The 27,170-nt window shown below is 42.5% G+C and overlaps 1 protein-coding gene across 1 annotated transcript in view; it reads left to right on the top strand.

Annotated features, from left to right (window-relative positions):
- LOC124406401 (glutamate receptor ionotropic, NMDA 2B-like) overlaps positions 1-27,170 on the top strand; it is a 491,146-nt gene that overhangs the window by 126,593 nt on the left and 337,383 nt on the right. Inside the window, 1 exon segment of the mRNA XM_046881810.1 lies at positions 26,966-27,149. Within this exon segment, the coding sequence (XP_046737766.1) occupies positions 26,966-27,149 (184 nt within the window).

Raw genomic sequence — 27,170 nt, 5'->3', positions numbered from 1 at the left:
CATCGTCGTTTACGGGCAGCAAACCGGACACCTCGACTTCAGGGATGGTCAAAAGCTCGAGCAGCTGCTGTCGCGTCTTGATAACCTCCGTTTTTACCAGGTTCTCACGTTGCCCAAACTTACCCAAAAATGAGTTTAGACATAATTTAGAGACCGATCGCATACCGGGATTCTTTGCAATACGGCTGCGATCTAGCCGTATACCCTCGACACGTTCGTACTCGTCGAGATACCGCATTTGAGCCGACTTGTCCTCGCATTCAGCAGGCCAGCCGCTTGCCTCTTGCTTAATTTTGAGGAAGGTGTCGATGTAGTCGGCGAAATGCCCACCTTGACGAGTTGTCGGATCAGAAGATGTTACCGTATACTGCCAGATTTCGCGAATGCTCTTGATCTTATAGCCCATTTCCACGGCTTTTTTCAATTCAACGGGCACCCATGTGCCCTCGAATTCTCGCGCGGCCTCGTCATCATGTCTACACTCGCCCTGACGCAAACTCTGACAACATGAGCGGCACAAAGCAAACATGAGTTTATCATGCATGCGCACCGGCAAAACAGGGTGATAAAGATTGCGCGGCGGTAAAACTCGACATTTGATCAACCCCTCGACTCGCGTGATGTCGCAACCGCTCGCCCCTGTCAGGAGCTTACACTCCTCTCCAACGTAGACCGTCGAGTGGCCAACCGGAAACCATCCATTCTTGCAGATGAACGGATACAACGAACAAACATCGACGTATCGTATTTCCTCGCACGCGTTGCCCGCTGCATCCGTTTTCACCTTGTAGTATCGGGAAGTGTTCCCCGTTCGACCGCCGTAGAACGCATCACGCGGGTTGAGCGCTTCGCTCGTGGCAGTGGCAGCGGTCAGCGGGTGTGTCGCCACGTACTCCCTCATCTCCTCGTTCTCCCTCAAGCCTCGATCAAAGACGCATCCCACTGCTCTGTCACGCGGTAACCCAGTTCACGCATACGCTCGGTCTTCGCACGAGTTTCTTCGTAACGCTTGTCCAATGACTCACCATTAACGTTACGTCTGTCGCGGTTGATTCGCAAACATTCGCGACAGCCGTGCCAGAAGCACCCGTGGAACTCGAAGACGTGCCGCGTGCCGTCGCCCGCGACATGGTATCCGTCCTCCTTGCGACCTGTCTCCGGAATCCGAAACTCACGCCCGTTTCCGGCATGCCTGATGTAAATGCCCAGCTCGCGCTTCTTCCGGACTAGCCGTTCCAGAGCCTTCCGAGACTGGGCGTCGGCAAGTCGATAGCTGCCCGGTGGCAGGATACCTATTCGCTCTGGTTTCAAGAAATTCTTACGGAATACCGCCGAGCAAGCCGAGGCAATTGTCATGCTCTCGGTAAAGGGACACACTCTGCCGCATTCCAGAAATACGCCCCTGAATGCTACGCACGCGCGCCGCAATATATCGACGTCCGACCGGCAGTACGACAGCAATTCCGCATCAAAGTCAAACACTTGATCGTTCGTTACAGCCTCGTTGTACCACAAGTAAAACTCTGCTCGCGCATCGCTACTCATGGTATCCGGAGAGTAAAACTTTGCTGCGGGAAGCGGTCCCACGAAACCAACGTTTTCAGGGGTATTGATAAGGTGAGGGAATACACCATTCACGGAAGCAGCCGGTAGTCCAAATGCCTTCGGTAGCGCCGATAATGCCATAGGCATATACGCTAGAGAATCTAGAAAACGGGTGTGCCCCGTTTCTAGCATAATAATCTTGCTACCGCTTAAGATTTCCAGCCTGCTCAACCATATGCCGCAGTATGAATTGCGCGTCAAAACCTTTTGCATTGTGTGCAATGCATACGATACGTGCAAAGTCGTGAACGGGCCGAGTAGCAAAGTCTACCAGCTCCTTCACCGGACCCCTCCTGAAAACGAACTCACGTACGAGCCCGCAAGCGGAACAGCCGTTCGATATGTCGTGATCGTGGATACATTGCGTACACACTTGGTGCGCTACGCACAGGTTCGGCACATGTATGTTCGTCGTCGCATCACCGTCCACCGTCTCGCATTGCTGCGTTTCAAAATCATAGAAAATAAAGATGTTACGTTTCGGCCTGGTCGCGTCTTTTAGTGGCGTCATGTAGCAGTAGTGATTGTATGGTCTGTTGCATCGGCACGTGGCGCAAAAACGAGTTTCACAAATGTGATTCCGTCTCGAAAGATTTACAAATCGCCCGCAATCCAGGCATAAACGCAGTGTTGTACATACGGAGCGACGCGGACTGAAGGAGCCGATCCTGCGGTGATACTCCAGGCAGCCGTTACCGCGAAACACGCGCCTGCAATCGGGACACTGGATCTCGCGAGACTCGCTGTTACACGGTGGCGATGCGAGGCACTGTGGGCACTTTTCAGAGCATCGGTGTTCGTACCCGTTGTTAAATTTTCTATTGCAGGGTTGACAAAAGAAGGCCCCTGCTGCCGCCGCGGTTAAATTGACAATCGGACAATAATGCTGTTCGTCTGGATAGTACAGCAGATTCAAACGGTGCCTGACATCGCCTGTTCCGGTTGCTCTCACCACGGCAGTTCCGTCGTAAAATGCCGCTTCGCCGGTACCTAGCCTCCCCAATTCGTACACTGTGATGAGCAATCCCTCGCGTGCCAGATAGTTCTGGAACTGTGCGATTTCATACACCGTGCACCCTGTTGGCGGAATCTCTACAGCAGCGCTCGCAACAAGATTACGAGCCTTTGCACGCTGGATGCTTGACCTAGCAAATCTCACCATCTCGTAATGCTCGTGCAGGGCACCGCTGCGGACCGGGCCCCTCTCGGCGTGAGCCTTGGCTACAACGAGGGCGCGATGTAGGCACAGTCCTTCGCTGTTGATAATCTGCACGACGGATTTTTTAAATACCCCCGCATGCGTGATCGGCTTCGGCTTTCCGCGGCCCGTCGGTACGCCAACGCTGTGTACCGTCACGGTAAAGACACTGTCAACGCCAAACTCTGATGCGCTCTGGGCTACGCTAAAAACTAGCTTCCAAAGGTCAGTGTACCGCGAGTCCCTCACCGGACGGAACGATAACCACGCAGGGCCTTGACTGAAGCTATCAGCGCTAAACGTGAAACCTATGTAGTCGTTACTACGGCACGTTGCTACGGCATACGCATGCAGGTCTCTGAACGCGTCCTCCAGCCACCCCACTAGATTAACACCCGATTCAGGGGCCGCGATCTTTATTCGTAATTCGCGCCCAGTGACAGCAAATTTACGAATAAATTTCGACGATTTACCGATAACCGTAAAACAGTTACCCACTGAACTAGCCCCGTCCTCGGATGTCTGACTTGACTCAGACTCACTCGCAGCTTCACTCTCCCGTTCCATTTTCCTGCCCGTGCTTCCAGAGTTAGCTGCCTCTGGCACGTCGTCGTCATCGTCTTCGTTCGTCCCGTATGTCACGCCTGAAGCTCTCTCTGTCTCGTCGTCGTCGTCTTCGTCATCGTCGGACTCTAATGTCGCGTCAGAATCGTTATCACGATTTATCCTGACTCTACCCCCACCGGTCTGTAAACCGGAGATACTGGCACCCTCGTTAATGCCATATGAGCCAGCATCTCGTCTGACAATGGGTATCTCTGTTGTACATACAAAAACAAAATTCATCCTAAATCCTGTAGTAACGAACCGTCAATCCAATAGGTATTGTCAAATCTCGTAGATTTTACTAGAAACGCACACTGTCGAGTACCCGCGTGTTTACTTCCCCACAGTTTAAAAATCATCCTCCGGAGGCGGTGTGAATGTCAGCTGTGTGAACACTCCACTCTCGGGAGACAGCTGCCACGAGAATATCACAGCCTCATCCATCGGCGATATTTCATAACCGACCCCTTCTTCATCTTCTTCTTCTACCCCTGCTTCTTCTGGCTCGCGAAAAACGACCGGCTCTAATTATCCGCCCGAAAAGAAATTGTGCGTGAGATCATATCAGAATACCCTAGTTACTTCCCGTTTTAAAACTATTCCTATACCTTCAATATCCAACGCTTCTGTTAGTCTCGGGCGCGACAACACTAGGGTTGACGCCTGTGATAAATCGATTTCTGCAACGGACGTAATAACTTCTATTAGTATACGCGATAAAGAAGCCTTTTTTTCAACCTCTTGAAAGACAGCTCGCATACATACGACGTATTTACACACGGGTACTCCGCGGTGCGGTATATCGAACATACAAATTATCTGGACTTACCGTCCCGTTCGGCAGAATTCACCCTCTCTACGGGCCCATCTGCTTGTTGATTGCATGCAGGCGCTGCCTGCTTCTCGCAAGTCGCACATGCTTCCTGTAGAGATGCTTCGGTTTTCGGCGTCCCGTTTAGCAATGATAAGAAATCTAACGGATAGAAAACTTGATATACCGTTCACACACAATATATTTAAACACGGATACTCCATGCGGTGTCATATCGAACAGGCAAATCATCTGGGGTTACCATCGCGAACCGGTTGCGCAGCCTCCTCCACAGCCATCGCCTCGTCCACCCCGCGTTGCATATCAATCTCCTTGCATCTCGCACAGGCCGCGCTGAGGGCAGCTTTGTTCTCTGCTGTATTCATCAGCATCGATCCTAATTCTACCGGATGAAAAACTCGATGTAATTCTTTCCACATTGTATTTTTCTTCATTCTCTACCCCATATCGGATATCCGGTTATTTAAATTCCACAATTATTAAAACCTACACCACTCGTAGCACAAACACCGTTTTAAACTTACCTGTGCGCTCCTCAAACTCGGCCATCAACCCACGAATAATCGCGAAACGAGAGGCACCCCGCCTACGGATCACCCGCACGGCCGCACTGAGACACTCAAAATTATTTAATGCTCCGCTGGCATGGAGAAGAGCCAGCGCCCGTGCCCCGCAGACCGCAAGGAGGTGCCGCAATTGCCGAAGCAATTCCGCCGGTGCCATCCGGAACAACACCTCCCGACGGAAAACGGGACGCACGCGCCGAAGAACACCGTTGCTCTTGCGGGCTAAACTAGCCGCCTTCACCACAGCGTACCGTACCTCTGAGATTTTACACATTTCGAAATATAGGGTTCTATTCTTCAGCAAAGCGATTTCCAAACTGCGAAGATCTCCGAGCGCACAACTATTCATAAGTTCAGTAGGTCGGGCTTTGTTTAGACCGAATGCTAATACAATACGCTAACCCACCGCTCCTTAAGTGTATGAAATTTTACTATGACCCGCTAACGTAAACTCTCCGCGGCAGCTAGTGCCGAGGCACCCGTAGACGGGCTGAAAAATAAACCAAAGCCACGTCGATCAAGATATCAGTCCTCTGCCCAATACAGACTACATGTCAGCGTCGGAGGATCCATCGTTAGACCACAAAATCAGAATATGTCACACAAGTACAGGACGTACAGTACAAGCGCTAGCATCCAATCCTTCGTAGTATCATCTACCTGCGATTTTTGGTTGCAAGAGAGTACGTTAATGTTACGGGAACGTTGACAAACACGCAATGAGATTCCATCAGCATCCTTTCGCTGCCCCGCAGTTATATCAAACGCTGACCCTTTCAGGTGTAGGGGGTAAAGCGAGAACCGGCCTATTCACTGTAACATCCTATGAATGATACGATATCGAAATGGGTCAACCGGTGAGATCCCTTCGCTGTTCTCTGAGGAATAACAATCAACATACCGTAAGGGTGTACCACGGAAAGTGGGGTCCAGCCTGTCCTCCGGCGCAAGGCCCAAACATTACTCACATAACATGAACTATACTGTATACACCCGCAACCCTTTTCATTATTTTTCTTCTCTTGTAACGGCTACATATACTTCCCTCGATAGACGGCAACTACCTACGCCATCCTCCGTAACGGACACGAGATATAAACCTATTGCAGCTTTGTCCGTTGAAGATCGTAAACTCATCTTGCGACATCGAAATGAGGCAGCCGGTGAAATTCCTTCGCTGTTCTCTAAGTCATAACAATCAACATACCGTAAAGGTGTACCACGGAATAGCGGGGACCAACCTGCCCTCCGTCACAAGGCCCAAACATTACTCACATAACATGAACCATACTGTATACACCCGCAACCCTTCTCATCATCTTTCTTCTCTTGTAATGACTACATATACTTCCCTCGATAGGCGACAATTATTTGCACCGCCCTCCGTAACGGACACGAGATATAAACCTATTTCAGCTTTGACCGCTGGAGATCGTAGACTCATCTTGCGACATCGAAATGAGACCCCGGAGAGATCACTTTTAGCATACCGTAAGGGCGTGTGGCCACACTATACACACTGACAGACCTCTTCGCCATCTTGCTTTCTTATAATATCTATGTATAACAACTCGGTCACTTATAATGTCTGCGTATTCTACCCCTTGATGAATTGCATCTGTTTTACTCCCCTCGTGAAAGCGGAAACGAGATATAAACAATGGCATGTGTTTAGTACAGTCTGGCGGGGATCCCCTGCATGATCCGAGACATTAGATTCCTGTTAACTCTTTTCAGTTGGGTTACCAAGAGCGTTTAGCAGGGGCGGGAGAATCACACCCTTTATAATCAACCCAGACGCAAGGGTGTGTCAGTCTTGCGACAACTACGAAAGAATCCTCACGTGAACTATGGCTACATCAAAATCTTCTGCACCAATGGGAAACGCGAATAAAATTTATAAAACCTTCACGAGGGCTTTAAAGAAGTCTGATAGAAATCTTGTGCTGTCGACAACATACGGTCTGAATAATTTTTTTACGAAGAAAATAATCATCGGACTCGGGTTACGGTTCGACGATCAGTTTGAGCCGGTCATCAAACTAGTCAACAACTCATCTGGGGGTGTGGGATTGTCACCTTCGTCCTGGTCGAGGCTGGCGGATGAACTGGACAACATTACTGAATACCTCGACATAGAAGGATACACCGATGCACAATGGTACTTTAATCGAATTGAGCTTGGTAACTGCAATATCGAATTGTCAACGGTACATGGCGAGCGAGCCATCAGATTCGAAGTACCTACTGATGCCGAAGTGACTGATCCAGAGGAGAAGAAAACATTCACCACAGGCACCGGAACCCAGGACGAGAACTTCCAGTCACCCGCGAAACGCCAGAAACCGTATCAACCAACCATAGTTATGCAGAAATCCACCTTCAATGGTTTGAAAGCTATATTTGTGTATGTCGACGAACGGTTGCAGAGGCTTCAACGTTCATGCCATTCGGTGAACGAGTGTAAAAAATTATACGTCGCGTACATGGCAGAGAAAGTGAATCTGACACCCCATAAGGAATCGAGTCTTCATCGTATTAGGCAAATAGCGGAGAAGGAGTACGGCGCTGCTCTGGAACACATCAGATCAACAGTGAGCACTGCCTTTGCGGAGAATCACCTCAGCATTGTCCTCCTTGAAATAACGCGTCTGTTTCCATCATACCTCGCTGTTAAAATCAAGCAAGCCACCGAAACCGAGGACAAAGTCGTGGCCAACCTTTAAACAAATTATTTCGTCGCTACCAACAAACATCGGGATAACCCCGTGGAGATTTTTTTCCAATGACGACCGAGGGCAGCGTACAACTCACAATAAATCGGGAAGAAATGGCAGGCAATGTCAGTGTTACCCTAAGAATTTTTTCGTACGAAGAGGCGCGGATCAATGCTGTTACCCACCGCCAAGCGAACGCTGATGTTGTGACTGAGTCATTGTACGCGTCCGAAGAACAACCTTATCCGTGGCTGATACTGACATTATTGGTGACTGCTATAATTATTATCGGTATAGTGGTAATGTGGGGCGCCATAACCATGACGAATAAAAATATCTTACTCCAGCAACAAGCAAACGTTTAGTGATAACTCTTATATTATTTGTATATGTATCACCTGAATAAACCTGCATTTATTTGTATCCGAAATGTCTAAATAAATCTGTAATAAGTTTAATTTGTATACGCCGTCGCATCGTCTTTGTTTCCATTTTCTTATCCATCCGCATTCTCGTATAAGTATATATATATATATATATATCTAAGTACGACTATAGTTTAACATTAGAAAAGCATGTCTACATTTTTCAAGTATAAGTAAGCCTTAGGGTAAATACTGGCGGGGTAAGGTCAGTGACACGAGCAACCGCCGCAAAGAACAGGGCTGAAGAAAGAACGAGTCCCGTTCGTGACGTAGGCAGAGAGGCTGGGTCACCATTTGGGTAAAGGAGGAGGAGGAGGAGGAAGTGACTACAGTCGTAGACGTCCATGGCACAGAGTTCGCTTCGTGGTCAGAGGTAGCGGGTAGAGAGGTTCATAGCCCAAAGTCTGTCTCGTGGCGAGGGGTACGAGGTGAGAGGAAGGAGTCCGTCTCGTGGATAGGGGATCCGGGGTAAAGGGTACACACTCAGCAGCCATCGCATAGAGTCCGGAATCAGTTTTGCCGGTCAGGGGTCGCAGGGTAGGGGAACAGCACCCGAAAATCGCTTCTGGTCAAGGGGGTAGCGGGGAAAAGGTTGACGGGCCATAGAAGCCTCTAGACGAAAATCGCTCGTAGGCAAGGGGTGACGGGGAACAGGAATGATGTCCCAAAATCCGCTCCTAGGTAAGGGGGTGGCGGGGGAAGGGGAACGCGCCGCAAAGTCACTCCTAGGCGAGGGGCTGGCGCCAGAGAGGGGTGGGAGGGGTGTTTGTCGTGACGCCCCAAAGTGCCCCCATACTACGAACGTGTCCATTATAAATCCCTTCAATGATACCACGAACGTGCGTCAAGCTAAAATTAGTGCTAAATCGCATAACCTAACTAAACCACTGAGTCCTAGGACTCGTCCCGTGAAAATAACTAGTCAGAAACCTAGTTCAAACCCTCAACCTTTCTTTCTTGAAGAGGCATCTCCTCCAGCGAATTCTACATCTAATCCCTCAGCTCCCCACCCAACCATCCGACAAAACAAAAATCCCACCGATAATCATTAAAACGCCAATTGTAAACGTCAAGGCCTTTATTGGCGAACTCAAAGTTGCCTGCAAAGACATCTTCCACCTAAAATTCACCGGTAATGCCACTCAACTCCACCTCACTAACAACACAGATTAGCTACATTGCGCTGATCTGTGTAAATCGCACAAATATGAATTCCACTCCTATTCATTCGAAGAGGATCCTCCACAGAAATATATTCCACATTGCCTCCCAGTAACCATGCTACCCGAAGAAATTCTAGAAGACCTAAATAACTCTGTGAAAGTGACTCATATCAAACAATTTATTAAAAATAATCATAATGACTCCAAAAGGAGGCTTCCGGTGTTTCTCATCACCACGCCACCGGAAGTCACCCTAAACTTCTTATAAGTCGTCAAAACCATCCTCTTCCATACTCTCTCATCTGAAAAATTCAAAGCCGGAGCCAACGTTACCCAATGCTACAACTGCGAGGCATTTGGCCACACCAGCAAGTACTGCAACATTACCACCAAGTGCCTTCGTTGTGCTAACAACCACAAAATTCAAGACTGCCCACAAAGTATGGACTATATCCCACTATGTGTAAACTGCAATCGCGACCATGTGGCCAGTTCCACACACTGTCCGGCTCGATCCAGATTACTTTCAGCCATTTCGGCCAAGACAGCTCATCCTTCAAACCACGACACGGACGTTAATCCGGATAATCTCTCACCTCCCACGAACCCACTAAACCCGGAGCCTCCGCTGCCTAATTCTCAGCCAGGTAAATATACTTACTCTAAAGTCACCAAGGCATCAACTCAACCCGGACTGTCAACTTCTCGGCCCACTATTAATCCACCCCAGCTGACCGCCCCGCTCTCCGACATGCTTGGGCCATTATCGGACATTAATCACCTGTATAATGAACTTGTTCAACTAAACATCTTTGATATACTACCCAACTTACGTAAAATGATTGGCCAACTTGAAGAGGCTCCTGCTCCCATTGATAAAATTATGATTGTAGCCAGTTTCACCTATCTCTTTGACACAGGATGCCCGTAGCTTCTCCTTTGCTCAAACTCTTAATTTTAAATATCCAAAGTCTCAAGGCCCACGTCGAACATTTACAGCTCTTGTTAACCGACAGCATAATTGGCATTGCCTTCCTTTCTGAAATGTTTTTTAAAACTAATCTCACAGCGAGACTGTCGAGCTACAATATTATTCGCTGTGACAGAACAGATAAACAAGGCGGAGGGACAGCCATCATTATCAAGAACAGTTTAGTGTATGTGAACATTATACCACCTAAGAATCTCCCTCACTCACCCACCGACCTAGTCGGTATCTCTATTAAGCACAATTCAACTAAGATCAACCTTTTTGCAATTTACAACCCACCTAAGCATACCATACTCAAACAAACAATCACATGTCTGAGACAACTCCCTGGCTCCCTTCTAATTGCCGGCAATTTCAACGCCAAACATACATTTTGGGGATGACTTGTGTCAGGAAAAATGCTTCTGGAACTGTAATCCACTATGTACTGAACTCCACTGACATAATTGTTATCTCCCCTCCTGGTCCAACATACATCCCAGTTAAAACTAATGAAATTGAGAGCACCATCGACCTCATATTAACCTGTAAGTCTGGACTAAGCCAGGCTAACGAACCGCCAGGTGGCACGCGGGCTCGATCAACCACGGTCGGATCGTGTGCTGCGAGTGAGGCGGTGAGAATGTTTCAGGGAGAGCTGCGCTGCCGTACAGCTCACACAATCGTGTACATGGCACATGCCATTGAATATAACTAATAAATTAAGTGTGGTACTTGTTGTTGATTCAGGTAATATGAGATAACATGTGAATACACAATCTTATGAGTGTCTTTTACTAACGTAAACACTATAACTATAATTTTGTTTAAATAAATTACAGTGTTAACTCGCATCAACCACCTCATTTATTCCAAACCTTGTGAGTTTTGAATACGAACCTACAAACCAATATTCCGGACTCTATTTCTAACGTTCACACCTTTGAAAATTCTGCCTCGGATCACACCTCCGTATCTTAGCGGATCTTGCTTTCTATCCCACCTTAGTTCCACTTCCCAGGAAACTTGACTATTCTGAAATCGATTGAGAAATATTTCGCCAATCAACAGATAGTAACCTTACAACCGCCGCCCCCATCCTCACTTCTACTGACGAAATTGATGATGAGATTCATTCCTTCACCAACCTTTTAATGTCAGCAGTCCATTAACTAGCAATAAATTTACCTTCCCTCTATCCACTACCGCTTCTGCCCCACAAGATGAATAACATTATTGAGCAAAAAAAATTACCAAAGACCACACTGGCAGGCCACTCGTTTGGGACTCCAGAAAATGGCGTACAACAGTCTTGATAAATTAATTAAAAAAGAAAAAGCCATATGGCGACAAAATAGCTGGGCCGCTAAGTTAGCTAAACTAAATACTTATGATAAGTCCACTTGGAAAATAGCTAAAAACTTCAACAATTTCAAATTCTTTACCTTTCCTCCTCCTAAAGATCCCGCTAGCCAAAACCTTTCTCTACTGACAAAGCTAACCTTTTATGCAAGCAATTCGCTGCAATCCACTCGAACTCTCTCAGTTCTGGCAACTCTTTATTCAATCGACAAATTACTGCCGAAGTCAAGCACTTCTCCCACCTGATCAAACCTTATAATTTTTCCGACATTCCCAATATTATCTACCCGAAAGAAGTCCTTGCCATAATATCCAAATTAAGAGCAGCTTCGGCACCTGGACATGATACGATTCACAATATTGTGCTTAAAAACCTCTCAAAAAATATCGAGTCTTTATTACAAATATCTACAACGCATGCTTAAAACTAGAGTATTTCCCCCACACATGGAAAACTGCTGAGGTTATACCAATTCTAATGCCGGGCAAAGACCCGTTGCTACCTCTTAGCTATAGACCCATTAGTCTACTCCCTACTCTAGGTAAGGTTTTAGAAAAAATTATATACTCTAGAATTATGCTACATGTAATGTAACGGTGTTACCGGTCCTGGTCGGTTGGATTACCTTTCGGTGGTGGTTGCACCCCCCTTCAGCTGGATGCTCGGAGTCGACCAGGGTCAGTTTGGGAGGGAGTAGAGTAATCGAAATAATTGAGACACGTTATTAGAATATGAACTGTAATTTTATTCAAGCGTCACTTTGGATCACTATAAAAAGACAGTAATATGGACAGCGTATGCTGCAATCAACTTGGTTTTCAACAAATTATTATAACTAACATATATATATAACTAACATATATATTATAACTAACATATATATATATATATATATATATATATATATAACTAACATATATATATATATATATATATATATATATATATATATATATATATATGTTAGTTATAATATATATGTTAGTTATATATATGGTTTTCAACAAACTTGGTTTTCAACAAATTATTATAACTAACATATATATATAACTAACATATATATTATAACTAACATATATATACCGAGACGTTATCTTGAAAGTTAGCAGTCGGTCACCGCCAACTCGGTACCACCCAAGATTTTTGTCTGTTTCTCGCAGGCTGGCCATTCCGTTTTTAATTTTAAACTGTGAAAGGTCGTAAAAATCATTGCATATACGGTGACGATTATGTTTCAATTTCGTTCAGGAAATTTTTTTTTTTTTTTTCTTCATTTTTTGTTCTCTTTAGGATGATTCAACTTCATTTTTACTAACGCTAATCGATTAAAATGTGAAACAGCCTTTCCAAACCCATGCTTCGGAAAAGTAAAGCAGGTAACTGAACTCAATTGGTCTAATTAATGTTATTATTGTACAGTCCCAAATTTTACTGATTAATTTCTCTATTACAATTTCATTTATTGTTGTGACGATTGTTATTAAGACTGTTGTTGTTTTCTTAATTAACTTTATTAATCACAAAAAACCATTCACGTGCGATTTGAAGGGCTCATTGCTGGATCAATTCTGATGACCCTCAAAAAACATTAACAAGTAATAATGTCAATGTGATTAATTGTTATTCATATTAATGTAAAAAATATTATATTTTTGTTCTCCAAATTAAAGAATCATCACTTCAATTGAAGAAAGACCCCATTGAAATTTGATAAAAACAAGTTCATTATTTTTCAAGGAAGTAAGAAAGGTCCAATCAGAAAACGCATACTAGGGGTCTTTTCATATTATTCTCATCAATGTTTTTATTTATGCAGTACCACATTTTATTGAATTATGTTATTATTGCAATATAGTTTTTCGTTATCACAATTCCCAATGATATTACAAAGAAATTTTAATAACGAATTATAACTCAAAAATAAAATTAGAAATATTGTTATAAATCGAATTGTCCAAATTAATTTAAAATTGGGGAACCCCAACAATTTTCCAGTGTTTTATTTTTTCGAATAAAACAATCATCACGTCACTAAAGATTCGCAAATTTTTTCAAGCTGATATTTGTCTTAAAGAATCTTAGAAACACATTGATGAAGTGAAATCGACTAATTTTCGAATCGGAATAATTTTAAGTTAAAGGTTCTCATACATTTATTTTTTAGTTGTCGATTTTTAGATTTAACTTCATTAATGCGTTACTAAAATCATTTGAGACAAATGTCAGCATAAAATAAATTAACGAATTCTCAGCAATGTGATAATAGTTTTAATCGAAAAAATTAAAATGGTAAAAAATACATTGTAATTTATTTATACTATGAATCCATTGACGCAGTGTTCAAAATGGCCACCCATCACTAGCGTGCAATATCCCAGGCGATCATAAAATACACCAGTAATGTTCGATACGTGTTCCGGTAACATATTCTCCAGAATTCCAGTGATTCTTGCCTGGAGCGCGACACGGTTCTCGATGCGACCTTCCGTGTATAATTTATTTTTCAGATAGGCCCATAGGCCATAATCGAGTGGTGAGAGATCAGGGGACCGTGCAGGCCACTGGATGGTGGGACTTCCCCTGCCAATCCAGCGACCAGGGAATTCTTCTTCCAGGTATTCCCTTACTCGCACCGTAAAATGGGGTGGTGCGCCATCCTGTTGGAACCATACCCTTGGTCCCTGAAAAAGAGAAACCAAGAATGATATTGATATTCATAGTGAACGATGTTTGTATCGCTATGACAACTGTCTATTTTTTCGATTTTAATGAGTGATCGTTGAAATGATTCAATTGATAATGAATTAATAATTTCAATTAGTTCCACAAATATTGTCAATTACGTACTTATTATCATTATTATTATTATTACCATCATCATCGTCATCATCGTTATTATTATTATGATTTAGAATGTATAACTTGAATAAATTTCACTTACGTCTCCTTCAATCGCTCTGATTGCAGGTACAATGTGCTCTCTGAGCAGCTGTAAATAGCTTTCCCCATTTAAGTTGCCATTAATAAAAAACGGCCCGATAATGTGGCCATCGACAACACCCACCCAAACGTTGACCTTGACAGGGTACTGCGTTTGAGTTTGTAGAAAAATGTGGGGATTGTGCTGGGACCACGCTCGTGTATTTTGTCGATTTGGCTTTCCCACTAAAAAAACCGTGCTCTCGTCACTGAAGCATACCCTGAGTCCCGGATTTTCGTTGTACAAATCAATCATTCGTTCGCAAAATATCAGGCGCCGTCCTGCGTCACCAGGCAGAAGCTCTTGGTGATTCTGGAGCTTGTAAGCCTTGTATCCCGCCGCACGCAATACATTTCGGACCGAACTCCTCGAGACTCCCATCTCCTGAGCGATACGGCTCGTAGGCTTCATAATGTCGTCTTCGGCGCAGAGACATATCGCTAATTTCGTGTTCAAACTTAACTGTCGATTCGGTTGCGATACACTAATTGTTCTCCCATCTATACTTCCTTTTTGCTCGAATCGTAACACCATTTTACGGATCGTGGTATTCGATGGGATCGGTCGATTTGGGTATGCTGCCGCAAAATGGTCAGAAATCTGTCTATAGCTCAATCCCTCGTAATGTTGTCTCACCATCGACACTTTTTCTTCAATAGTGAATTTATAATTCGGCATTTTCACGATTAGAAAATTAAAATGCAGATGCAGTTATACCGGATTAAATAACGTTGTCTTTTTATTAAATATTAAGTAAACAACAGTCCAAACGCGATACGACGGTGTGAATAATGCAAAACCATCTGTTGATTTGCGTTCGATGAACCTAGTAACAGCGAAACAAATGAAATTCTACCCATAGCGTTCACTGTCGACGAATTGACCCTGCAATTGTTGCATCTTTCCGCAAATCAGTTGCGAAGAATATTGATTTCGCTGTTACTAGGTTCATCGAACGCAAATCAACAGATGGTTTTGCATTATTCACACCGTCGTATCGCGTTTGGACTGTTGTTTACTTAATATTTAATAAAAAGACAACGTTATTTAATCCGGTATAACTGCATCTGCATTTTAATTTTCTAATCGTGAAAATGCCGAATTATAAATTCACTATTGAAGAAAAAGTGTCGATGGTGAGACAACATTACGAGGGATTGAGCTATAGACAGATTTCTGACCATTTTGCGGCAGCATACCCAAATCGACCGATCCCATCGAATACCACGATCCGTAAAATGGTGTTACGATTCGAGCAAAAAGGAAGTATAGATGGGAGAACAATTAGTGTATCGCAACCGAATCGACAGTTAAGTTTGAACACGAAATTAGCGATATGTCTCTGCGCCGAAGACGACATTATGAAGCCTACGAGCCGTATCGCTCAGGAGATGGGAGTCTCGAGGAGTTCGGTCCGAAATGTATTGCGTGCGGCGGGATACAAGGCTTACAAGCTCCAGAATCACCAAGAGCTTCTGCCTGGTGACGCAGGACGGCGCCTGATATTTTGCGAACGAATGATTGATTTGTACAACGAAAATCCGGGACTCAGGGTATGCTTCAGTGACGAGAGCACGGTTTTTTTAGTGGGAAAGCCAAATCGACAAAATACACGAGCGTGGTCCCAGCACAATCCCCACATTTTTCTACAAACTCAAACGCAGTACCCTGTCAAGGTCAACGTTTGGGTGGGTGTTGTCGATGGCCACATTATCGGGCCGTTTTTTATTAATGGCAACTTAAATGGGGAAAGCTATTTACAGCTGCTCAGAGAGCACATTGTACCTGCAATCAGAGCGATTGAAGGAGACGTAAGTGAAATTTATTCAAGTTATACATTCTAAATCATAATAATAATAACGATGATGACGATGATGATGGTAATAATAATAATAATGATAATAAGTACGTAATTGACAATATTTGTGGAACTAATTGAAATTATTAATTCATTATCAATTGAATCATTTCAACGATCACTCATTAAAATCGAAAAAATAGACAGTTGTCATAGCGATACAAACATCGTTCACTATGAATATCAATATCATTCTTGGTTTCTCTTTTTCAGGGACCAAGGGTATGGTTCCAACAGGATGGCGCACCACCCCATTTTACGGTGCGAGTAAGGGAATACCTGGAAGAAGAATTCCCTGGTCGCTGGATTGGCAGGGGAAGTCCCACCATCCAGTGGCCTGCACGGTCCCCTGATCTCTCACCACTCGATTATGGCCTATGGGCCTATCTGAAAAATAAATTATACACGGAAGGTCGCATCGAGAACCGTGTCGCGCTCCAGGCAAGAATCACTGGAATTCTGGAGAATATGTTACCGGAACACGTATCGAACATTACTGGTGTATTTTATGATCGCCTGGGATATTGCACGCTAGTGATGGGTGGCCATTTTGAACACTGCGTCAATGGATTCATAGTATAAATAAATTACAATGTATTTTTTACCATTTTAATTTTTTCGATTAAAACTATTATCACATTGCTGAGAATTCGTTAATTTATTTTATGCTGACATTTGTCTCAAATGATTTTAGTAACGCATTAATGAAGTTAAATCTAAAAATCGACAACTAAAAAATAAATGTATGAGAACCTTTAACTTAAAATTATTCCGATTCGAAAATTAGTCGATTTCACTTCATCAATGTGTTTCTAAGATTCTTTAAGACAAATATCAGCTTGAAAAAATTTGCGAATCTTTAGTGACGTGATGATTGTTTTATTCGAAAAAATAAAACACTGGAAAATTGTTGGGGTTCCCCAATTTTAAATTAATTTGGACAATTCGATTTATAACAATATTTCTAATTTTATTTTTGAGTTATAATTCGTTATTAAAATTTCTTTGTAATATCATTGGGAATTGTGATAACGAAAAACTATATTGCAATAATAACATAATTCAATAAAATGTGGTACTGCATAAATAAAAACATTGATGAGAATAATATGAAAAGACCCCTAGTATGCGTTTTCTGATTGGACCTTTCTTACTTCCTTGAAAAATAATGAACTTGTTTTTATCAAATTTCAATGGGGTCTTTCTTCAATTGAAGTGATGATTCTTTAATTTGGAGAACAAAAATATAATATTTTTTACATTAATATGAATAACAATTAATCACATTGACATTATTACTTGTTAATGTTTTTTGAGGGTCATCAGAATTGATCCAGCAATGAGCCCTTCAAATCGCACGTGAATGGTTTTTTGTGATTAATAAAGTTAATTAAGAAAACAACAACAGTCTTAATAACAATCGTCACAACAATAAATGAAATTGTAATAGAGAAATTAATCAGTAAAATTTGGGACTGTACAATAATAACATTAATTAGACCAATTGTGTTCAGTTACCTGCTTTACTTTTCCGAAGCATGGGTTTGGAAAGGCTGTTTCACATTTTAATCGATTAGCGTTAGTAAAAATGAAGTTGAATCATCCTAAAGAGAACGAAAAATGGAAAAAAAAAAAAAAAAAATTTCCTGAACGAAATTGAAACATAATCGTCACCGTATATGCAATGATTTTTACGACCTTTCACAGTTTAAAATTAAAAACGGAATGGCCAGCCTGCGAGAAACAGACGAAAATCTTGGGTGGTACCGAGTTGGCGGTGACCGGCTGCTAACTTTCAAGATAACGTCTCGGTATATATATATATATATATATATAACTAACATATATATATATATATAACTAATATATATATATATATATGTTAGTTATAATAATTTGTTGAAAACCAAGTTGATTGCAGCATATATATATATATATATATATACAACAGGTCAAAGAAACATCCTTACGTGCTAGACAGAGTATAACGGGCTAATAAATCGGCGGAGCCGGTACAATAGTTATATCTTTATATATATATATATTGCAACGTGATTATTATTTAAAAGGGAAATAGAGATAATTCTTGAGGGAGGGGTAATCACGCTACCCTACGGCGCAGGTACCTGATCACTGAATAAAACGATAATTAGAAAAAAGATAAGTGTTGGGCGCTAGACGCAGTAGCGTCAGAGATACGATAATTAGAGAATACGATATGACGAAATAGATCAGATTCTACGACGGTTTTGCACAGCTCACTCAGCAGGTAAAGATAATGGTAGAGGGGATGGGTCGTATCCAATTCAATAAAACACAATATTAAAGAAAATGGTAATAGTATCAATTGTATTGAAAAGGCAAGTAGAGAAATTCAGGTACAGCCAGGGAGAAAGTGAATTCAAAGATAACACGCTAGCGATACAATTATTCAAGTAATTTAGCGGTATGAAGCGGGGTGATCGCGATACCATTACTCGGTATAACAATCAGCAAGTTTACAAAGCAGATAAGAAATAGGCTAGCATGCAATGCACAATCTAAGGTTCTTAAACTAATTGTCACAATTCAAGTTAAATAGCATAGTATGGCGAGAAAGATATGATCACATAGAAATACAGAATAATCGCAGCAATGTGTAACAATAATAAGGCACGATAATAGATAGAAGGTACGAAAATACAATTGGCAAAAGAAGGCAAGAGATATTATCGTTAGTCGAAAAGCAAAAGATATTATAGTTAAACGAGAAACAAGAGATATTACAATTAATCGACAACAAGAGATATAACAATTAATAGAAAAGGCAAGGATTACAAGTCAGTTAGATAATTCGATACTTGAAGCGAAGTCAGAAATAATCAAGTATAACGAAATAATATAAAACAGGTATGATAGAAATTACAGAAGAAATACCGATAAAAATTACAAGAGAAATTACGATAGAAATGACAAGAGAAATTACGATAGAAATTACAAGAGAAATTAGAGAAATACGTAGGTTCTAGCTTGCGATATATGCGATACGACGAAATATTATAATTACGATAAACAAGAAATAGATATCTTGACGTGTCAAAAACAGGTATTAAGGAGAGAAGAATATTATAATGCGATATATTACAAACTAGAGATCTACGGACAAACTACGTAGCAGCGGTATTAGCAAAGAAAGCGGTGAAAAAGGTATTATTCGGTACGGCACAATACTCCAATGTCAAAAGAGAACAACGGCTATACCGCGCAGCGATATAAGATCGCGCACGCGGTACGCTTACGATATAATTCCTCCAAGATATTCGATAATAATTAAATCAGAAAGATATTCGATAATAATTAAATCAGAAAGATATTCGATAATATTCAAATCAGCAAAATATTAAGAAATCAAAGAAACGATATTTGAGAAATTATAAAAGAGATACAGAGAGAAAATAGATATTAGATAGCGAGAAACGAAATAAGAGACAAAATTGGAGACTTTATAAGCTAATTGATTTAACAATCACTACTGAGAACAATAAATCAGAGATTCAAACAAGATACGGTATTCAGAGATATTCTACGAAAGCATAAGTAAGGCGCTGCTATTCAGCGATATCAGGAAAATCATTCGAACAAGATAAAACAAGGAAATAAATAATAGTCACTACAAATAATAGTAAACTAACCAGTCGCGAAATTACTTGCAATATTCGATAATAAAAGAGAGAATAAGATAAAAGATAAGAAGAGAATTCGATACGAGCCCACGTGGCTCACGCAGAGCAAACTGCGAGATAAACGAGAGAAAATCGATAATAGGTAAGAAAAGAGAGAAAAAGATATAAAGCAAGTAAATTCGTGGCTTCACAAAATAGATAGAAGAAAAACTTCACTTACGAAGATAGAAGATTCAGGAAAAGCGTAGACAGGTAGTCGAGAAGCGGAAAGACAGAAGGCACTGAATTACGATATAAGTGAAAAACTGTGAAAGATAGCGAGAATACGTTAGGCGAAAACACGTCTAGTAGTAAGCTAGGCTGAACGTAAAATGTGAAGAGACGAGCGGCGATCCTGACGATCCCGGTCGATTTTCGGCAAGATTTCGTCACGTGATCCTTTTCCGGTGTTCGGTGATCGATAATTGGGCCAGAGGGTCACGTGGTACGGGTCAACAGGTGTAGATGGGCGATAGTCCATTCCTGAGTGTATTCTCCTCCCACGTTGTCATGTAGAGAATTATCGATCCGTCGAGCGATATGTGGGACGGCTATGGTCAGCTGCTTGTGGTAATCGTGAGAGGGTAAGGTCTACCCCTCACGGTATTGCGGTATCGATGTGTACGAGAGGATCTAGGAACGACGACGAGAAGAATGATCCTACTCACACTGTTGCGGTATCGATACTTTGCAGAATTCGGGATTGGTGTGTCGTCAACTTATGCAGTGCTAGTACTCCCCGCGCTGACTATCTCTCCAGTACTGCAACTCGGTGCGGGCCCTACGGCACTGTTGCAGCGAGCCTTCCTGATGGTGATGATTTACACGCAGGGTTCCCATCCTTAAGACCATCAGTCCGGCGTGGTCCACCACTGTTTCTCGGGCTTGTCCTCACGATGCAGTCCTTCGATAATCGTAAGTTTGTAGACAGCTACGATTCTGCGGTATAGTAGGCGAGACAGTAGGTATTATGCTGGTTCAGCTCCAGGCTGATAAGTACCGCGACGGGAGGCTTGATTGTGTTTTTGACGCACAGCCCTGTACGCCGTCTACGATGCATCCATGCGGCAGTGGCGTTGTAGCGATGGTTCGGCTCCTGGCCGATAAGTCTAAATGATCGGAGGTCTTCGTTGTGCTTCACGCACGACCCTGTACGCAACCCAGGTAGGCATCCATCTGAAGTTGACTTGGCGGTATCCGATCTGTTGCAATTGACGATAGTTGGCTGTTGACCCGGTACGTGACCTCTGCTTTGCGATATTCAGTTCCCTCGAAGCGGTGTCGTTGAAGATAGTTCTCGTAGTGCGATACAAAGATAAAAAAAAGACAGGAATTAGCTTAATAATTAAGTCTCACTGAGAAATTAATTAGTTGTTCTTTTTGGAGTATTGGCCCCAGACGTGTTTTCGTTACTTTTTACGACATTCTGAAAATAAGGAGAGCGATATTCAAACCATGTGGCGGGGTATAAAATACCACGTCACAATATATATATATATATATATATATATATATATATATATATATATATATATATATATATAACAAGGCAAAAGGTATACCATAGATTAATGTATACTAATATTTAATAAACGGCGGACGGTGGGTAATAATATGCACATATATCGGAACGGAATATATATGTACATGAGACGGAACGGATCTAGAATAAGCGGCGGACGGCCAGTAATAATATGCACATATATCGGAACGGTATATATATGTACATAAGATGGAACGGATCTAGAATATTCTGGCGGAAAGGCCGGACTGCTGACTTTACAGCGTGATATAGATATGTGTTGCAAGCACAATTTATTCACACTTCCAACTACGAGCCAGCAGTTGCGCCTGCTAGCTGGATGAGTCTGCGCCTGGTGTAGCAGAGGCTGATCTAACAACGGGCCAAACGGCCCTCCATAAGGGTTTAGTCGCGGTACCCTTCGTGTGAGCCGCGTGCGTGCCTGGCGGGCTCTTAGGGCCTTCAGGGGCTGCGCGCGGCTCTCGGGGCCTAGTGACGAGGTGGCGGCAGCGGGTCGATTTCAGGAATCGGTTGCTCATAGACAGGTGGTCGGCCCGACTGCCGGTTCCCTCGTCACAGTAATTAGCAATAATATTATACCACCAGAGCAATTTGGCTTTCGTTAAGGCCATTCTACGGTTCATCAATTGTTATGCGTGGTTAACGACATCAAACGGCAAACCAATAACAAAAACACCGTTGCTTCAATCCTCCTGGACAGTAAAAAGACTTTTGATTCGGTCTGGCACCAAGGCATAATCCATAAACTCATTGCTTACAATTTCCCGCTCTATTTAATCAACCTGATCCTCCACTATCTCGCTAGTAGAAGCATCCAAGTTGATCTGAATAATTCTGTCTCTCGCCCAATCCTTATCACTGCCGGAGTACTCCAAGGTTCTATCCTTGACCCAATCCTCTTTAACTTGTACACCGCCAATTTATATAGCCTAATATCTCAAGATGTCAGTATTGCGGGCTCCGCTGACGACCTCGCTCTTTATTCGTCCAGCTCTACCCCAACTACTGCCATTAACAGACTTGCTAACGCCACTCACTTCATTGCCGCCAAACTTGCCCGTTGGCACATTAAAATCAATCCTTCAAAAACTGAAGCTATCATCTTCTCCTTTACCAAGAATGCACCTACTGAAACCTTAATCAAGGGTAAACCTATCAAATTTGCCAAAACAGTCAAGTATCTCGGCTTAACAATTGACCAAAAATTGCTCTGGGCAACTCACATCGACTTAATTAATAACAGAGCTAAGGCCAAACAATCCAGACTGTATAACAACTTTACTTCTCCGTACCTCACCCAACACTTAAAAATCCTATTCTTCAAAGCAATTATGAGACCGTCGCTTCTCTATGCCTGTCCTATCTGGCACAATACTGCAAATTCGCACATCAATAAACTCCAAATTACTCAAAACAAATGTCTTAGGCTAGCTACTGTGACCCCTATTGACTACTCTGTATTAGCCTTACATAAAGAACTGAACTTTCCTTTGATTTCCGATTCCATTGAAAAAATTACTCTCAACTTTTGACAAGCGATCAAAAATCACGAAAACCACAAATTACGATCTTCTGACCCTTTCGCCCACTCGAGATGGGCCATTCATACGTCCAAACGTTTTTTAGCATATATTGATCGCCTAGACTAAGTTCATTCATCCTCACCACCATTGTCTTATCTCATTTCATTATTGTAAACTATCTCTACGCTGGGGTTTTTTCATTTGGATTTTTTCCCTTCCCAACCTAAGTAACCTTGTAATTTATGTCTCAGAAAAATGTAACGACTTAGCTATATATAATCCAAGACCTCCGGGCCGGTAATTATGTTAACCTTTCCTTCCTTACTATTGTATTATTAAATTCATGAATAAAGTCTGTTCAATCAATCAATCCCCGTGGCGCGAGCGGCAGAGACCAAGTGTTCTCGCCGTCAGTATCAAGTCTTCAAGTTCAAGTCTTGCTGCAAGAATTTTTTTTCAATTATATCACTTTTAAAATCACATGCTATTCTCGGCACTACACGCAACATGCGAAAGAAGACCTATCACAACTGCATTTGTTACTTCGTAACTCTGCAGGAAAATTGACCTCGCTGACGATGAGAAATGATTCTTACTTTTGCGTCCTCAGGGTAAATTTTGAAGCGGACCACGCATAACGAATATGTATCAGCGCATAAAATTCAATTACATTTATTCTGGCTGTTATCTCGTTAGTTTCTTCCAGTAATTCCGGCAAGTTTCTTAATCTTTTAAAAGACAGTTCAGTCTCTCGGAAAAAACATACATTGCACAGGTGTACGATTGGTGTGCATGTAGGCAAAATAACTTTCAATGAGCGCGTTAGTTTGTGCATATCGTTTTGAAAACGCAAGTCGTATACGTATAGTGGAGTCCATTTGTCCAGTCTAGGAATTTACGAGCAGTAGAAAATCATTTTCTGCAACGTATGGAGCGATTAGCAAGACTTGGAAAAAGTTGTGTGCCTGCGTGTATAGTTTCCCGGATGCCTTATATGTCCCAACTACATTTCCTAATTCGGCTGTGAGGTGATTTACAACAGGTGAAAGAGGCCGAAACCGCCCTCCTGTCTCTTGCAGACAAAGAAAAACTTTTGTCAATTGTATGATAGAATGCGGACGTAGCGTGCGATCTTCGATCGTTTACATATCTATCGATTTTGTTTTTCATTCGAAATGGTCAATTTTCTTCCACGCTGACATGGTACTCACTTTGTTAGTATAAAAAGATCAATTAATAATTTGTGAGCTGAAACACAGAATGTAATCGTTAGTAAATGAAAAAAACATCTATTTAAAAGCATCCAATCATTGCTTTGAAACGTTATCCTCAGTCCCACCACCTCCGCCACTCAATGAAAAGAAACCATCTTGCGATGGACATTGGGATAAAAGCAGACTAAATCGATCGACGCCATGTGCGTGATTGACTGACGAAACAGAACAGCGAGTGATCGATGAGCGTGCCCCACCTATGGTAAAGCTCTTGTCGGCTACACTTCTGGCAGTGAAATGTCTGCTTTTTTAACGGCAAATTTCGAACATCCACCCATCCGACAGCTAAAAATACACTCATCAAAACTCTCCGTCGATGAGATCGACCGGTAATACAGGTGGTTTCTTACCCCTCGCAGGTAACATCAGCTATCGGCGAGGCAGAAATCCATACCCCTCTCAAGTGATGGACCGACTGTCGTTAGAGTAGGAACTGCGATTGACTCCGTCGGTCCCCTGACATGTCAGTTAAGAACTCTTATATTGTACTAAGCAGAAAAAAATTCATAGGGGGAAGTTTGGAAAGGTTTCATAAGACGAAAGTGATAATTTCAGGTAGAAATACCTCTATTGTCTTAGTCGTGATTGTCCTACGGTAATACGCTTTTTCAATTCGCCACACTCACGGTATGCTTCTGGTTCACTTTAAGGTGCATAAGACCCGTTGTACACCTCGAAAACGCGGGGATACAAAACTCCTATACCGCTCAAGCGATCAGAGTGAGACTTGGGCAGTTAATGCCTTATTTTGGCAAAAAGTGGAGCGTCTTTTTACTTTTTCAAAATTTACAGATTAGTTACCACCCACATAAATTGGCCAAATTTTCACAGTTACACTGAATTGATCGAACTATCCGGTATGATGCCACTCGGCGGTGATGAAACACACATTTTGAGCCCAGTCCCATGAGATTTGATGGTGAATTAACGAAATGGCAGCTAATCTGGTTTTCGATTACGAAGAACACCGAAATCTTATTTTGGCAACATTTGTTACCGACCTTTCATGCATGCCGGTAATGTCCTACCGATATTACACGTATACATTACCGGCATGCGCGTAATATCGGTAACAAATGTCGCCAAAATGAGATTTCGGTGTTCTTCGTGATCGAAAACCAGATTAGCTGCCATTTCGTTAATTCACCATCAAATCTCATGGGACTGGGCTCAAAATGTGTGTTTCATCACCGCCGAGTGGCATCATACCGGATAGTTCGATCAATTCAGTGTAACTGTGAAAATTTGGCCAATTTCCGTGGGTGGTAACTAATCTGTAATTTTTTTTTCAAAATTTTGATAAAGTAATAAGACGCTCCACTTTTTGCCAAAATAAGGCATTAAGTGCCCAAGTTTCACTCTGATCGCTTGAGCGGTATAGGAGTTTTGTATCCCCGCGTTTTCGAGGTGTACAACGGGTCTTTATATGCACCTTAAAGTGATTCGTAAGGTGCCTTGAAAAGCGGAGAAAACTGACAGTACTCTGTGCGAGTTGGGGCGTACGAATGAATCGGTGACTGCTTGATTTTCTCGTGACCGTAGCCGCCGCGAAATTGTATCAAGTACATGTAATTCTACCTGAGATGGCACTCTGCGCGAGAATATTAACTTTGATTAGGCTCGTCTATACAATTAAGCTCTTCATTGAGGTGAATAGATTCTACCTCGCCACACCTGTTACTACTGATGATAAGGAAATAAGCTATATTCAATAACAGACAAGATATTGTTTCTAAAATACCAAATTATGATCCTTTTTTGTACTTAGATTTGCATTAATAATTTTTGTCAATCATCCATTCATTTTTCGCGCTACCGGAAATTGTATTATTTAAATTTGGCGATTGAATTTCATAGTGCAATTGGATATGATGCGTTCAATCTACGTTCAAAATCGAACTGTTCGCGCTCGAACCACGCGGACCGTTGATACCTCACGACGTTGAGGTTACTCGGCCGCATGGCAGCGCTCAGCGAGAGCGGGGTCTAGCGGGCGTGCGCGCAGCCCCGTTTTTACGCGCGCGCGCGCTTCACTTAGAATCGAGCGCTCGAGTAGGTAGGACGTACAGCTAAATTCCTGTCTTATGCCCGCGCGTGCGATTATCGCGTTCTTCCTGCGCTCGGTCGGGTGTCGAGTTCTTTCAATATCGCGTAGATTTAAGGATCGCGTTGTTAGGTTAGTTATAGAACAGTTCCACCCTTTCCCATTTCCCCCTTAAGAGAGAGTTGCATTGAAACACATGCCTTGGAGTTGCATTGAAACACATGCATTTGAGTTGTGTTTATTTGGCAGTACATAAGATTATTGAATGAACAGTCAATTAAGACTAAGTTGTCTAAAGGTGAACGCACCAAACGCATTTGTACCTTGTAACCTGTTGAACTGATATTTCAAATAAATACAGGAGCTGCTTTGGCTTTTCCCTCTAAACCGTGAGGGTTTTTATGCCGAAGCAAGCGCTCTCTGATCTTTCGCGAAATTGTGGACTTCATTCATTTACCCTTTCACTCACTACTCTCATCCCGATTAGCTTTAGAACCGAACTCTAGACAAGTCACTAACACTAACATTTTCTGCTCATCCCATATAACTTCAATTGTTATACAGAAATAGAATTCATGATCATTTCAAATTTTCCAGGTGTTCACTTCGATACAAGCAGTATGAGTCTGGTGAATGAGATTGCAACTGCAATACGAGTCTTCGCCTATGGTGTTGAGGATTTCGTGAGTGATCCAATTAACGCTAATCGGAGTCTCAAAACACATTTGAGCTGCGAAGGCAACGGAGACTCACGGTGGAACACTGGTGAAACGTTTTTCAGGTAAGAAAACAAAAATATACT

Source organism: Diprion similis, chromosome 5 (genome assembly GCF_021155765.1).
Source record: "Diprion similis isolate iyDipSimi1 chromosome 5, iyDipSimi1.1, whole genome shotgun sequence".
NCBI lineage: Eukaryota > Metazoa > Arthropoda > Insecta > Hymenoptera > Diprionidae > Diprion > Diprion similis.
The sequence above is the reverse complement of the archived record's forward strand: the minus strand, read 5'-3'. Positions and strand labels throughout refer to the sequence as shown.